The following is a 16,662-nucleotide window of genomic DNA, read 5'->3' on the forward strand; positions in this document are numbered from 1 at the left end:
TTAGGAAGGGTACTCAAACGACTACCGTAAAGTGCCAAGCAAGTGCCCCCCTCCGAGCAAGTGCCCCCTCCTCTCTTTCTGCTATGCGGCCACTTTTTTTTTTCATGATGGACATTGCTTATGTAAAAAGAACTACAAGAATTAGTACACTGAATGTATATCCAACAAAATTCTTTATGAAATTTCGTTGTAATGTAAGTAAAGTATTTCATTAAAAACATGGATGTGCATTTTTTTGTTTTTGCGGCACTCCCACCGCCATCTTGAATTTCGGTCTTAGACCAAGTAAGTGCCCCCCTCGAAATGTGATTAAATTTTCATCACCATAGGGGGGAGGGGGAGTGCACTTGCTCAGCATTTTACGGTATGCGCCTGATCTTATTGATGGCTTTCATGAGAATGGTAGGATGGGGCAACGTTTTTAGAACCAGTACGGTTTCGCAGCTCTGCTTGCGAGCCAGCACACACTGCTGACGCATGAACTTATGGCGCTGCTGTTCTATTTTGCTTCAGTTGCTGTGTCCCGCAGAGTTCGGTACAGCAGCGCACCGTTGCTCTCAATTGCGCTTTGCCGAAGCTCATTGCAGAGGCGACACACATGCTGCAGCGAGCTGAGACATGCAAGAACTAGCTGCTTACAATGGGTTTCACGTCTTTTCTTGCTTGCTTTCTCCATACTTTGTGCGTGATTTGCAGCTTCGATGGTGACGGCAGGGTGCAGGCCAAAGGATCTTCGCTCTTAAAACAAAAAAAAAATACTGCATAGTTAGACAGGTAATGTGCAAACAGAGTGCTATCTACACTTTGTACCTACAGCATGAATTGCTTCAAAATAATAATCATAATAACCCCAGCAATAATTGTTGTACTTGTGATAGACAGTTATAACAGTGACAGAAAAAAATTCATTCTTGTATCTGACTGTGTGTGTTTTCTTGGCATATAATTAGACCATTATGTGAAGTTTAGTAACCACATTGTTTTCGTTAAAAAAAAACAAGCCTTCGGTATAAGAGCACTCTTTAAGTGTTATCCTTTTTTCTCGTTTGATGCCTTATTGTTTTGTTTTTATACTTTGCCTTCATGTGAAGTCACATCATCTATGGCATTACTTTTACAGCGAAAGCTGTTATGGGATCACAACATGGGTCATGCACAGCGCCATAGTTGTCTGCCACCGCCGGTGTCCCTAACCACTAAACACCAAAGACATGTGGTGACATAGTGAGATTTGAACCAGGGTCCACTGCGTGCCAGCCAAGTATTCTACCGCTGAGTCGCGCCGGTGCTTGAGACTCATTTGCAAACTTGCCTTGGGCAGGCTTGATGTCGGCAAAGGAATCACATTGTAATGAGTAATAAAGCGTTTTATAACAGCAAAGAAACAACCAGGCGTCACACAAATGCGAATTGCATAACAGTTAGGTCGTCGAATGCTCCAACACATTGCAAAAACTTGTTCATCACTTATTAACTGTGGCACATACCCGCTTCAGACGTAAGTCTTCATCGTCGTCGACCACTGAATGCAACACAAAATTCGGTACAAGTGTTTAGCGGATACTGTGCTTCTCCGAAAAATAGCATACTGAATGTGGGCTCACTATGCAGAAATTATGGATATTTATGGCGTAGTAGGTACCTTGCATGTGTGCTTTTAGTTTTTAATAGTGTTTACAAAAGGCTGTGAAACGCCATTCTTCATGCTTTTGTGCTGCGCCTTTCGTGAAGGCCTGGGGTTTTTGGGGGGGAGAAATACAACGCTCCTCTTTCATCCACTAAGCACATCCAGAATCGGGCTATTTGCATTATAACCGAAAGTTATTTTTATTCTAATACTATCTCACTCCTTCAGGGTAACTTCATTCTTACTGGGTCTGGCTTGTTAAATTTTCACTTAATCATAATGTTATTCAAACAACTGAACAAACAGCAGGTGTGCAAATAATTTAGCCCAGATTGCTCTCAAAGTTCAATAGCACTAGGTTTGCCCATAATCACAACTTTTTTTTTACCTAAATGTAACACCAACAATGGCTAAATGACATCCTGCTTTGTGGGGAACAAATTATCAAATAACTTATCCTACACACTAAAATGATCATCATCAGTGCATACATTCAAACATGAACGTAAAAATTTCATATTGTATGACTAGATGGTCAACAATAATTTTTTTTGGTAAAATTGTGTACCTAACTTCAAAATGTTTGTAATTTAGCTTTATATTCTGTGATGTGCATATTTACATCTATAACTAATTCTTATGCACTCGGATAGCATTGAAGGTGTTTTGTCTTGTTTTTTAGTAACTTCACAATTCACTTATCTTTGTGTTGTGTAATTTTGACATGCTGTATAGTTTATTATTCATATGTAATCGTTGACCACGAGTCTCACTCCACTTGCTCGACTTTGGGGCCCTCTCCTGCATGCTGCTAACCATGAACCTTTGTATTTTGATTGAATAATAAACTGCACTTCTCCAATAACTGTACTCCACAATAACTGCACTCGACCAAGTTGTCACTCCACCAATGATACTTCGAAATAGCACTGTTTTAAGAATAAAGTACTAGAAGTACACCTACTTAGATGATTTCTGTGTTGCCATATGCAGTGAATATTGGTGTTTATTCCTTCAATACAATCTTCAATGTATTATCTTAGGTGGCAGCGGAGCTTTCTATTGAGGAGCATCGTTTCAACTGTAACGTACAGCTCTGAAAATGTGTAAAAAAAACATGCTTGATCCCTTAGTCGTAGGAATCGGTAAAACATCAAAGTAATAAAATGTGTTCTTACAGAAGTAGTTTATTGTTTACTGTATATTGATATAAGAGTGCTTGCACAATTTCTATTGATGTTTGTGCTGTGTGAAATGCTATCTTTCTTCCTCTTTCCTCTTTCAGTGTCCCCCATCCCGTTCCAACAAGTAGGGTAGCAAACCGGTTGTCTTGGCCTGGTTAACCTCTCTACTTTTCCTTCCCTAGCATTTCTTATCTGTCTGGACAGCTATAGAACTGCTTAACGGGTATGCATCCAAATTGAGGTTTAGTCATACATCTCCATCACAATTATAACAGCCATCATTAATGATTGAACAAACCATTGTGGTCATAGAAGCTTGTAGTAGCCGTAGTAGTTAATAGTGAGAGCTGAACCAGAGAAAGTGGTGTGACAGACAGAAGAGTGTGATTGATTGGATGCCGAACTGGGACCAATGTCGCCTATTCGCGGCATGTTGGTATTATTGAACACCACTGCCCAACCAAAGGGAAACGCAATGCGCGTCGTGTCTTCCTTTTGGCCGGTTGCGATTTTTCGCAGAACGAGCATGAGTGAAGAATGTGGAGTTACAGCAAGGCGAATCCGGCAGGCGTCGCAGAGCTATTTTTGGTATAAATGGATGCCGTGAGCCACGCCAATGCGTGGGCTATGGTCGGCACCTGGGGATGTGTTAAGGTGTTGACAAAATTGCACTTCTATTGGAAATGCGTTGAATGGCACGGACGTATAAAAATGATGTGTTAAAGGAACTAACTGCAGATGTCACGGTCATGATGCATTACTGCACTTTAACAAGAACGCTGTGAGAGGACAGTGGTAGATATAAAGGGCATTTTTTTAAAGACTACAAAGTGTGTGAACGTAGTGCAGTGGGTCGCATGCCCGGCATCTGTTGTTGTGGGTCGAAAGGTCACGCCAGGTCTCGGAACTACTTTTCAAACATACCTTAATGTTCGTGAAACGCCAATTGTGGTTGCGGTGCTGGCTTTCCAATTTCATAAACATTACTTACGTACTCCTGCAATACAGCCGTCATGTCGGGTTAACATCACTTGTAGTCAGGTGTCATCCGCTTAAGTTTATGTAGAGTGTCTAAGGCTACGATCCTCGTGAGCAGCGGCGCTTTATATCAGCTTACTGCTTCTGGTATTGCAAATATCCATGTTGCTGTTGGCATGGTTACGCAACTGTAAACAACTGGTGATATAAAACATATACGGCTGTTTAACGTATGTCTGTACGTGCATTTGTACATATCTTTAGTTCAACTTTGTAACGTTTCACTCAATAAAAAAATTACAACATACTCAACTTGCGTGCGCATGCTTCATATATAACATCGATTCCCAAGGTATGTGGGATCTGCCGAATTTTCTCCTGACTGACACCTTCCTTAGCAAAGTATGCTAGTCTACTGCATCAATTATCAGTTGAACTGTGGAATTCCGGCTTTTTTTTAGTATTTTGGTCGCAGAAAAATACAGGCCTACATCACCAATATTCTTAGGCTGGTGCTTTATCAATCTTGCATTGCATGGTTCATGGCAAGCATTACCTGAAAAGTGGGGGATTCATTTGTTGCTCATGTATTCCGTTGAGTATGCTGCTCAAGTGGTGAACCCTAAGACTGATTGGTTTGACAAGTTGTGTAATAAACGTACCTGGTATTGCCTTTTGCATCAGATGATATTCATAAGGTCCCTTGCAGTTTGTGGTTCAAGCACAACTCTGCTGCATAACAGTGAACACCTTTTGCATTGGCAATAAAGGGTAAACCACTGCTGACCATCATTAATCAAGCAGGAGAGCTAGGAAAGTTACTTACCTTAAGTGCAGTAGAGAGAGAGCCGAAACTTTATTTTGTGACGTTGCTGGGGTCAAGGGAGATGTATCACATAATCAAACACCTCTTTCTCCATGTACCTCCATTTTGTTGATGCAAAATGGAGGTACACCGACTCATGGCACAATGAAATGCTCTGAGCACTTCAGCCACTCTACGAAGTTCACGTAAAACAGCAACTAAGGTTTAATATGAGTTAAAATTAGTGCGGTGGTGTAGTGGAGCCATGTTATTACTTATAAAGCTTTAAACCTCTTTTTCACGTGATTAGTTGAACTGCTCGAGTGCTCAGCAGTGTCTAGTGAAATGCGCTGTTACTTCAGCCATGGTGTAGTAGTATGTGGCGTGTGCATGGAGTACATGCACCTGCCACATATTTGAACCATTTGCAAGCACAATTTTTAAGCCTATTTCTGGTTTTTCACTGTGAACCTTATAGTTGGCTCAGATTCTCATGAATATGTGGCTGCACTCTTCATTTATTTGTTTTTTGAGAGCCTTTGAAAAACTTTAGCAGACATGCATGAACTTTGAAAAGTTATACACGAAGACAGATTATCTTAGAGTGATGCTCTAGAGGCTTGAAATCATTTCTAAGTGCAATTTTTAGATGACATCAAAGCCCTCACTGAGAGCTCTCTCTTAAATTAAATGAAGACTTTACATATGTTGCAAAGAGTTTCTACTTTAAGTGATCACATGCTCTATCAAAGACTCATTGCAGCCTTACTGCTTAAGAAGCTTCAAGATTTGCAGCATACATAGTCTTTGCAACTGTCATATAGCTTTGGCGTTCTGCTGCTGAGCACGATGTAGATTTAATTGCTAGCCTATACAGCTTCCACACCTTACTGTGGGGGTAAAATATAAAAAGTACTGCAGTACATAGATTTCGATGTATATTAAAGGAGCCCAGGTGCTTGAAATTGTTAGAGAGCTCTCCATGCAAATTCTCTTGTAAACCACGTGCAGCTTTGAAGCTGAACACTTCAAATTAAACTTAAAATCTCTAGTTTTTATTTAAAATATTTAACTAATTTTAGTGTCTTTATGAACCTTGTTATTGTTTCGCTATTGACTTTATACAAGTGTTATAGAATGCTACGAGTGTGATCGTCATTTGCATCGTCAGTGATGGCTTTTTTTCAGTGATTTTTTATAACATTTATTTTTCTCTCTTCCACAGCTAAAGAACGTGCTGGGAATAAACACTCGTTAACAGATCCTATCTAGATGTGTATTTTGGTAAGAAACTGCTGCAAATGAAGATGATCAAGCCTCCTTATGTTCATCATAATTAATTTAGTATTCTCATTTTATACTTAAAGGTTACAGGCTTCAACTTTAGCCTTGATCACTACCTTTAAGCATGTCATGTCCAAAATGTTACTAGATTTTTTTTTGCATTTTAACATCAGTTTTTGTAGGATATTTTTATTTGACATCAAATGCCAAGAAGTGTCTTATTACTCATGGTTTATGGTGATAGTCTTCTACAAACACCAACATTCCTCTGGGAATACACTTAGACCACTAATACAGGTAAGAGCGAGTACCCTTTCCATCGACCAGTGTTTTGCAGTCATGCCTTCTTGATTTTACACTAGCTTTCTACACCACTTTGTACCACGTGATTCCAATGATGATAAATGTCTCGACCATTGCTTTGCCACTGACTAAGAGAGAAAAAGAATGACCATCAGAAAATACAGTGCTACAGTTGGTGCTAGCCACCTGCGTGCTCAACCGGCGATATTAACTATGGCTGCTGGTAAGATGCACATAGAGATAGAGAATGAACTTTGTTGAAAACTAGTCTGGCAGTTTTTTAAAATAGCATTTTTGTGGGCATGGGCTTGCTATTTATGGAACATACAAAGTAGGACTTTCCCTGTAAACTTCCTTAATGAATTATTCAGAAAAGTCTGCTTCGGTGGATCAGTGGCTAGAGAGCTTGGCTGCTGACCTGTAGGTCACAGGTTGGATCCCAGTCGTGGCGGTCGCATATCGATGGAGGCAAAATGGTAGTGGCTCCTGTACTGTGCAATTTCAGTGCACCAGATGATCGAAATTTCCAGAGCCCTCCACTATGGCGTCTCTCATAATCATATAGTGGTTTGGGGATGTAAAACCCCACATATTTTTATGAATAATTCGCAAAATTTGAACATGGTCCTATGCCTTCACAAAGATGACTAAAGCAGATGAAACGCTTGACAAGTGACGATAAAAGTGTGATGCACTGCTGCTGAAATAAACAGTTATTTGATAATGCTTAGGAAGTAATGAAGCCTCCAAGAGAAAAATCTCTCTGAATTTGTATTAAATATAGCACTGAGTAGAAATCAGACTTTATTTATTGTAGAGCTTTATGTCATTTGAGATGGCCTGTAGTCATCTTGCCTTAGCAATAAATCTGTAAGCTGAACTAACGTGATGGGACCTCAACCTGTTGAATTCTCTTTCGAGTGTATTGCACACCACCATTTTGAAAATAGGCTTTATTTTGAATTAAGGCACACAGTGAAACTTCAAGAAAATTTATAATGACCTATAACGGATGGAAACTTAGGCATGCTGCTATAATGGGAGAATAAAGCAGTACTGGGCAGTACTCTTACACTCCTACCAGAACCTTTCATGGAAAATATGTCATATTGAAATCACCAGATATCTACAGCTATTTGTCAAACAAGCAGTTGAAGCACAAGTACGTAGTAGCTGCCTCTATAAACAGGTCAAACAGGTCAAAGGATATTTGCAGGTGTTTAACAACCAATGTGCATTCAGCAATAGAAGTTTCAAGGCACAACATTTTCAAATAAGCTTTATTCTCACTGTGCCTGGAAACAGCTTCTAAGTTGAAGTTTCATCCAGCAGTACTGTTTTTTTTTTATCTGTAGAGCAATCCATTCTATCCATTAGCATCAAACATAGACAGAAATTCACATTTGACATGGTGCACATATCCTGGAAACTTTTGTCGCTGACTAAATTTACTGCCCTATCCTCCCACCTGAGTGAAAAGTATGTAGTGTTCTGCTCTAGTGGTGCAAGCCTTCACACAACCTGCATGCTTGCCTGGTATATACAGAGAAATAATATTACAAAGTATGAAACACAATCTAGTTGTTTCTACACAAACTATCAAGTGGGAAGCTTTTGTGAAAGAACCAAAGTAGCGTGATTTTCCATGGAAATGCCAGTTGTGACTTAGAAGGAAAAGAGTGTAAACATAAGGGGTCATTTTTTTTTGTTAGAAACAGTATTAATGAGAACAGACAATAATGCCATAGAAAGTACAAGGAATATTATTGAAATAACACTGTAATTGTGAAGAAGCCCCACCGCATTGGTCTAGTGGCTAAGGTACTTGGCTGCTGACCTGCAGGTCGCGGAATCAAATCCTGGCTGGGGCGGCTGCATTTTTGGTGGAGGTGAAAATGCTGTAGGCCCGTGTGCTCAGATTTAGGTGCACAATAAACAACACCACGTGGTAGAAATTTCTGGAGCCCTCCACAACGGCGTCTCTCATAATTGTACGGTGGTTCTGAGATGTACACCCCTGATATTATTATAATGAGATCACAACAATGGTTATTTTTGGCACTGTAGTAGTCTGCCACTACCACCGTCAGTGTCCGTAACCTCTATCATGCGAAATAAGCTAAATATCCAGTATAGAGTAGGGTTCGAACCTGGGCCTTCTCTGTGGCAGCCCAGTGTTCTATCACAGCGTGTGCTTTAAAAAATGTGCTCTAAAATCTAGGCTTGTGCAAATAGTGAATTTTAGGATCAAAACAAATTCGAAGCGAATAGTAACTTTGGTTGAATAATTTCGAATGGTATGTATGACATATAAACACAAAATGGGAATATTTATCATCAACACTATTTTTTTCATTGAAATGCAAACGCCATTTTTTTTTTCATTCACAGGAAGTGGAAACAACTTTGAGTAGTAGCGGGATTTGAGTTTCGGTGGAATGCAAGTGATAACCTGTAAAATATGTACCACTTTAAAATTTATTATGCTTAGAGCATATAAGCCATAATAACAAGCTTCTAAGCCTAATAAAATGATGAATTGATTTGAGGGTAATATTGATATGAAGTATCACTACCAGGAAAAACAAGGGAAGCGCGGGTAGAGAATGAAGACAACGTTGCCTCCACTGCAATCCCTCTGAGTGGGTACGAGCCATGGCGGTGGAGATCATCATCATTATACGGTGATCGCGGACTCTGGGCCCATTAAAAATCCCCATTAATTCACCTTGCCTTGTGTAACAATTTGGTGGAAGGTGCTGGGTAGGACGAACCAAAAGACGGAAGCTTCACTACCAGGACTTCGTCGCCAGGACTTCGTCGCCAGGACTTCGTCGCCAGGACTTCGTCGCCAGGACTTCGTCGCTACAGATATACCCCCGTCAGCGTTTATGTTGAAGAACAAAGTTTGTGTAGTTGTCAATGGAGTGGCTACTATGGCACTTGTGGATAGAGGCACGACAGTCTCGGTGATGAGTGTAAATTTTAAGAACCTGCTAGGACCAAAAGTGATGTTTTGCCTGAACCGTGGGGTGACATTTCGTGGTGTAAGTGGTGACGTGTTGTGTCCTGTGGGATATTGTACTGTGGACAATATCCACTGTGTGGATATTGTCCACAGTACACAGTCTCGCTGTGTGGCAAGGTGTTTTGCACAGAGTTTGCGGTTATTCTGCGGTCTACACATGACGTTATCTTGGGTATTGACTTCTTGTGTGAGTGTGGGGCAACTGTAGACTGCAGAAGTGGGCATCTTTCTATACATGGTACTTTCCCAACGGCGCTCTTGGAAAATTCCTGTCCGGAGGAATGCATCTTTTTCGTCTCCGTGGATACAGTCGTTCCTGCATTTTCTGCTGTGTGTGTTCCCGTGACATGTTCCAGTAACAACTGCGGCACGTTTGACGCCACGCTCAAACCGATTCCCTCGGCATGCCTGAAAAAGAACATTCTCATTCCCCATTGTATAGTGTCAGTCGTTGATGGACGGGCAGGTGTGTGGACAATGAACAGCTCCATGGAGCCTGCAATTCTGCCAGGCGGCATGAAACTTGCAGTATTTAGACCCGAGTCATGTACGACGCTGGTTGCGCTTGTTGATGCTACAAGCCAAAATGAACATCTAGGCTTAGAAGGTTCAGAAGATGCCCGATTGCTACAAATGGTCAGCAAGTCACTTGACCAAAGCGAACGTCATACACTGCTCGACGTTCTGTCTAAGCACTCGAAAGTGTTCGATTTTTCTAAATACAGCCAAAGGCCCTTAATCCCAGCGTCCCGGATACGTCATCAGATCCACACCGAATCGACGCATCCCATTAGGCAGAAACCTTACCGAGTGGCACCATCGGAGTGCAAGATCATCAACGAGCAAGTCCAAGAGATGCTGGAAAAGGGAATAATACAGGAATCGGTAAGTCCGTGGGCTGCTCCCGTCATTCTAGTGAGGAAGAAGGATGGTACGTGGAGATTTTGCGTTGACTACCGCCGACTGAATTCTGTTACCAAGAAAGACGTCTATCCACTGCCGCGCATCGATGACGCTCTAGACTTCCTGCATTCCGCGTCCTACTTTTCATCTGTCGACCTGAGATCAGGTTACTGGCGAATTCCGATGCACGCAGCTGACAAAGAAAAGACGGCATTTGTTACGACCGATGGACTTTACGAGTTCAACGTTATGCCATTCGGATTATGTAATGCTCCTGCGACATTCGAAAGATTTATGGACTCTATATTACGTAGTTTAAAATGGCGTATATGCATGTGTTACCTTGATGATGTCGTAATTTTTGGGCGTACGTTTGAGAAGCACAACACTCGCCTAGACCTCGTGCTCAGCTGCATTGAAAAAGCTGGCCTTGTATTGAATTCAAAAAAGTGCCACTTTGGCGAGCGACAGACATTGGTGTTAGGACATCTCGTCGACAAAGATGGCATTAGACCTGACCCACAAAAAACAGCGGCCGTTGAATCGTTCGAGCGTCCTAAATCTGTAAAACAACTGTGTAGCTTCATCGGGCTCTGCTCGTATTTCCGCCAGTTCGTACCCAAGTTTGCGGATGTCGTTCACCCCTTGACGAGCCTTCTACGCAAGAACAGCCCGTTTCAGTGGACCTCCGAGTGCGATGCCGCTTTTCACAAGCTGAAGTGTTTATTAACTTTGCAGCCAATACTTCGGTACTTCAATCCTTCGTCGCCCACGGAAATTCACACAGATGCAAGTGGCATCGGTATCGGTGCTGTTCTCGTTCAGCGTTCTGGCAAGAAGGAACACGTTGTGGCGTACGCAAGTCGTTCTTTAAGCAAGCCTGAACGCAACTACACAGTGACCGAACAGGAATGCCTAGCGGTAGTCTTTGTCGTGCAAGGGTTTCGCTCATACATCTATGGTCGCCCGTTCACTATCGTCACAGATCACCATTCCCTGTGTTGGCTGCCCAGTCAAAAATATTCAATGGGTCCAACTGGAAAATTTCCATTTAAAATCAATGGGTGTTGGACCAGTAGGATTTTCGCCACCCATTGAACATTATCCCGTTCGAATCAATGGGTAAACCCTTATATTCCAAAGGGGGATCCAAGTGGCTCACCACTTCAATGCAACTGGTTCAACAGGGGACCCCATTGGCTACCAGTTAAGTGTGGCTGGTGCTGAGCAATTGCCAGTTAGTTGCAATGGTGCGCACCATTTGAAATTGGTTGGTGACAAACTGGTAGCCCCTTTGGCCTCACATGGCCAGCCCATGAAAACGAAATGGTACGCTGGTGGTTGTCCAATTGGTGTGAATTGGCTAACCCGTTGAATCTAACTGGTGGTCAATTAAATATCCCGTTGATTTCAAATGGTCAACCCATTAAGACTAAATGGTACGCAGGTGGTTGTCCACCTGGTGTGAATTGGCTGACCTGTTGAAGCTAACTGGTGGTCAATTGGAAACCCCATTGACCTCAAATGGTCAACCCATTAATACTAAATGGTATGCAGGTGGTTGTCCACCTGGTGTGAATTGGCTGACCTGTTGAAGCTAACTGGTGGTCAATAGGAAACCCCATTGACCTAAAATGGTCAACCCATTTATACTAAATGGTATACTGGTGGTTGTCCACTTGGTGTGAATAGGCTGACCTGTTGAAGCCAACTGGTGGTGAATAGAAAACCCGTTGACCTGAAATGGTCAACCCATTGAAAATTAATGGTAGGCACGTGGTTGCCCGGCAGGTCTCAGTAGACTAACCCGTTGAAGCTAACTGGTAATCCTGTGGTTCCAGATGTTTGGCCCACTGATCGTAACTGGCATTCCAAACAGCCCCCAATTCATTCTAGTTGGTAAGCAAATTCAATGTGGCTGGTAACCACATGACTTCCCACATTGTTGCAAATGGTCAGCACTTTGATGGTAATTGAGACTCCAATGATTCCATATGTTTCAATAAAAGGTTGCGTTGGGCTAGTTGATACATACTTGGATACATGCAGCGCGAACTTAGACAAAGAACACAGACAAGCGCTCGTCTGCGTTGTGACTCTCTGGTCTTCGACCAAGCTGCACTGCATGTATCCAGATGATTGGCCCAGTGACAAAAGCTGGTGTTTAGCCAGTCACCATTCTACCTGGTAAGCCAATTTAATATGGCTGGCCATTAGTTTCTGGTAAGCACTTGGTTGACGCTAAATTGCTAACTGCATTTCAGCCAGCCAGTGGTTGGTATACAGAGAGAGCCAACTGAAGCTAAGTAGTAGTGTAGTAATTGCAGTCTCTTGGCTGACCTATAAACATGATTATCACATTTCTGCGGATGCAAGTAGAAAATGACAATCCTGTAGAAGGCTGGCTGTCATCACACTGCACTTCATTAATTGCAATTTCACAACACAGTGGAAACAGCACAGGCTGGATTACCTAGTGTGAATGTGACATTAATGCACACTCAAATGCATGCACATACAAGATAAAAACAATGGTAGAGAAAAAAAAAATATGAAAGAATGAAAATTTATTCACACATTCCATAATATTTACACTATTTAGAAAATGCACCAATGGTCCTCCTCTGTTAAACTTCCGCAACGCCCTGGTTGTCCTTCGCCCTGCAAATGTTTTGCAGAATTTATACATTTAGTCAGCCACACAATGGCTTACATTCTTCCAAGTCTAGATGTGATTTAACATAAAAACATTAACATAAAAATAGCTATGCATGTTGAAGGGGTACAACAGCTGTGCCAATTACGCGAATTTGATACAATTCCCCGCTTTTGCGCCGAGCTGCCAAAACCATATTGCGCCACGCTGCGCCAAAATGCCAGACGAGCCTCCAAATTTTCTCAGTCTCTTTCTGTACATGCATGTTGCAAGCAGATGAATATGGCCAAGTTTCTCTTAAAAAAAGGGGGGGGGGGGAGTCCTTTGACACAAAGAACACACTTATCTTACCGCTTGGCAAGCTTCTCAATATCTGAAAGCTTCTCAACAATGAAGTGGTTCATCTGTTTGACTGCCAACGGCAGTACTCCTGCAGGCACGCCTTGATGCTCCAGACGTGCTCTGTAGCAGTCTGAAACAACAAAAATTATCAATAAATAGCCTTGAAGAAACCAGCTGCTTAAAGAACTAATAGCATCGATATTACTTTAAGAACACAAAAGTTCAAAATTGAACTTTTAGTCATATTTCTTGATGCAATGAAGTGTTATATGCTGAATGGCCTAGAATATGCCTTAGCAGCACAGGCTTGAACAATACAGAAAGCATTCTCCAGTTAGCAAAAGTGTTCCGTTCCAGCATTTATTAGAAAAAGGAAACTGCGAACTTAGCGTGCACATGCACAAAAATAATCTAAAAAAGTAACATTTCACAGCTCTCCACTCGCACCATGTAACTGTGTGGATTTATATAGTGCAGGAAGAAAGCAGAGAACACTATTTCTTTTTTTGTCATTTTTTATGAAAGAGATATAAGTTATGATGAAAAAAATGCTGGCAGTCTACACACTAGCTCTATTGTTGGCTTTTCTTTTTTTCGACTATCTTTTTGAACTACCAGTGCATTTAAGAGACTTAAGACTTTCACCTGCCTGCACTCCTGACTAAAACAAATGAATTTAATAGTAAGTAAGAGGCAAGGTGTTGGGTCACATTTTTACAACTACATAGTTTATGTAAAATTGTGTTCATAACTGAAGTCAAAGCAGACAGTAAAGTTTGTAGTGGCTTCAAAATAGACTCAATTGCAACCGAGCTTTGCTGTGATTTCATGTACTAAGAATAAGATTGGTTCAATATGCATTCCAAGAGACTGTCTGCACACTTACCACGCATTACGTCCAACTTCCACGGTGTTAGGGGAGCCTTGCGTGGACGGTTAGGGTACCGTGGACAATGTTTTCCTGCATAACAGATATCCACAACAACGAATTCCCCCGTTACCAACTGACACACACTATGCTTTTGTATTATAACCAACCATGCAGGGAGCGCTCCTTAAGGTTGTCTTTCGACCAGATGGTGACTAGCAGGTCCTTGACAAATAAGGAATCCTTATGATGGGACTGCACATGTTCCCATGCACCTTTCTTGACCATAAGCCCTCGTCCAATGTCCACCTGCACGGAACATATGCATTCTGAAGGCATCCATGTGCAGTGCAACCTGTATTGCATATCATAAACAACAAAGGTCTATTCATTTCACCAGCACTTTGTCAGCCAGTTTTGTGGTGCTGCACTCTAGCATTCTTTCTATGAACTGCACATGGTGGTGTCAGCACCACAGTATTCATTGAGAGAAAGTGCAGCCTTTGTGCAAGACCAGTTTACAAAGTGCCTGCACCTTCTCAGTGAGGTTGTGCTGAATCCGCGCAGCACGAGATGGCTAAAACAGCAGCAGACAAGGCCAAGTGTATTCCTTAATATTTCTGTCCAACAAGTACGTTAGTGAAGTTGTTTTAGTAAGTTGTGTTGCTGACAACGAAATTCATTTTTTTTGGTTGTTCATAAGTTCTGCTTAAAATTTACACATATCTATAATGATCACTGAACTCTTTTTGGAATGTCTTGCTCAGCTGTGCAGAGACAAACTTCTATGACAAGTAATCTATAATGCTCAATCTTGCTTTATATTATTTTAACATGCTTTCAAAAGAACAGTTGTTTGTAATTTGGACAGCTGCACATTATTGACATTCCAGATAGAATACCATTGTTTCACTGTCATTCGGTTGCGGATTGGATGAACCTGGGCGAAGGGCTCGCTCTGTCAAGGTGTCTTGTAGATCCTCAGACACGGAGGGGCTCGACTGGCTGCCATCCATGATCCTTTTCATAATTCTGCAGCCTGCATTTATACATGAGGTGCCGTGCTGTTTGCATTGCCCAGAGAGGAAAAAGAGCTGACAAAATATTTTCATTAAATTTCATCAAACAGCTGTAAACAATAGCCATTTGCAGTCTAAACTCGAAATATCTTCACTTAAAGACTGCCGAACGTTTTATGGTAACAAGCTGTACACACTGCTAAATGTCAGAAGAATGGCATTAATGCTTTCACAGCACAAAATCAGTACAATGAAGACATTTTCTGCTTCATACCTTTCATGTCTTCCAGTGCAGAAATAACCTTGTCCTGAAGCTCCATGTTCAGTCTTCTGAGTTGAGCCATCTCCCTGTCTTTTTCTTCATTTTGTTTTCGCAGTTGGCGAATGATGGTAGATTTTTTCTCTACCTGCTCTTCAAGGTTATCAATGGTTTCATGAGCCCCCTGAAGGCGCCCACTGTCCATTGCTTCTTTGTGGTGCTTTTTAGAATGTGGCCCATCTTGATTTTTCGCCTGCCTCTTCATATTTTCTTTCTTGCTTTTTAAAAGCTGAAGCAGGCGTGCCTCTGCACCACTTGTTGTTTTGTTTTTCGTTTTTTCTTTGATAGGGCTCTGGGCGAAAATAGAAAATAACTTGTTACACACTGTTTACACAAGTGTTGACAGGACCTTTTGTAGGAGGTTTAGATAATAATTTACCTCCGCTTCATTCTCGTAGTCCGAAGACGCCGGCGAATAAACCCTCTTCGGAATACGCGTTCTCTCTCTGGCCTCTGTCTCCGCGAAGTCCTCCGATTCTGGAAAACGTGAGGGCGGATTGCAACATTAACATTTACTGAGTTAGTGTCACATCATCCTCTGACGCGTGCACATTTCACGATCTCTAGCATGCACTTTTATTAGTTTTATTGCATTGTAAATTAACCATCGAACCTCGTGTGAATGCTTAAGTACCGTTGTAACACAACGTCATATGCCGCGAGCGAAATAGTAGCGTATAGACCTTGTCATTAGGTATAAAAGCTGCAGTGCCACAAACAAAGGCGCGTCCTACCGCAAAAGGGCCTTATATACTCCAGGCTGATATACCCGACGCTGTTGGTATCTCTCTGCGGCCAGGTAAATACCAGCGTCATCTCCGTAGAGTTTTCAGGTATATGCATAAATTAATAATGACACCATACTTATTTGCGATTGCACGCGGTAAATTAACAAAATGAACTATGCTAGTGGAGATTATCGATAAAATACTTTGTAGTTACTAACGGTGAACAGTGCTTAGCAGTCAGCCAGGCCAAAGAGAATGCATTTCGCCGGCAACATATCAAACAAAAGCAGGCTTACCTCCCAGTGCCAGAATCCGGGCCCTATAGTAATCGCTGTCTCCACTGTCGTCCGTCCATTTGACTAAATAGAGGGATTTGGACTTGAAGTCTTGCTGGTGACGGGGGAAGAAATCTTTAACGTCTTCTATTGGCACCGTTCCAATTTTTTTATCATCTTCGTACCGGACTCGAACGTGGGTAATCATCTTGCAATGCTGAAGAAAACATCTACACACGTGCGCTACAGCTGGTCAAACGCTGGTCGCACACAGCAAGCAACAAGGGTCGACCGCAGCTGCGGATCTGATAGTTTGTCAATGAAAATGTTATTCTTCATTATA

At 41.8% G+C, this 16,662-nt stretch overlaps 1 protein-coding gene across 1 annotated transcript; it reads right to left on the bottom strand.

The window, feature by feature from the left end:
* Window positions 1–12,662: 12,662 nt before the first annotated feature.
* Window positions 12,663–16,659, bottom strand: LOC142775637 (uncharacterized). Its single transcript, XM_075877230.1, has 8 exons — window positions 16,341–16,659; window positions 15,696–15,793; window positions 15,272–15,608; window positions 14,881–15,017; window positions 14,149–14,287; window positions 13,997–14,071; window positions 13,120–13,240; window positions 12,663–12,773 (listed from the first exon to the last, which is right to left on the bottom strand). The coding sequence occupies exons 1-8, from the start codon at window positions 16,525–16,527 to the stop codon at window positions 12,740–12,742; spliced, it is 1,128 nt and encodes a 375-aa protein (XP_075733345.1). The 5' UTR covers window positions 16,528–16,659; the 3' UTR covers window positions 12,663–12,739.
* Window positions 16,660–16,662: the final 3 nt, after the last annotated feature.

This window comes from Rhipicephalus microplus, chromosome X (genome assembly GCF_043290135.1).
Source record: "Rhipicephalus microplus isolate Deutch F79 chromosome X, USDA_Rmic, whole genome shotgun sequence".
NCBI classification, from domain to species: domain Eukaryota; kingdom Metazoa; phylum Arthropoda; class Arachnida; order Ixodida; family Ixodidae; genus Rhipicephalus; species Rhipicephalus microplus.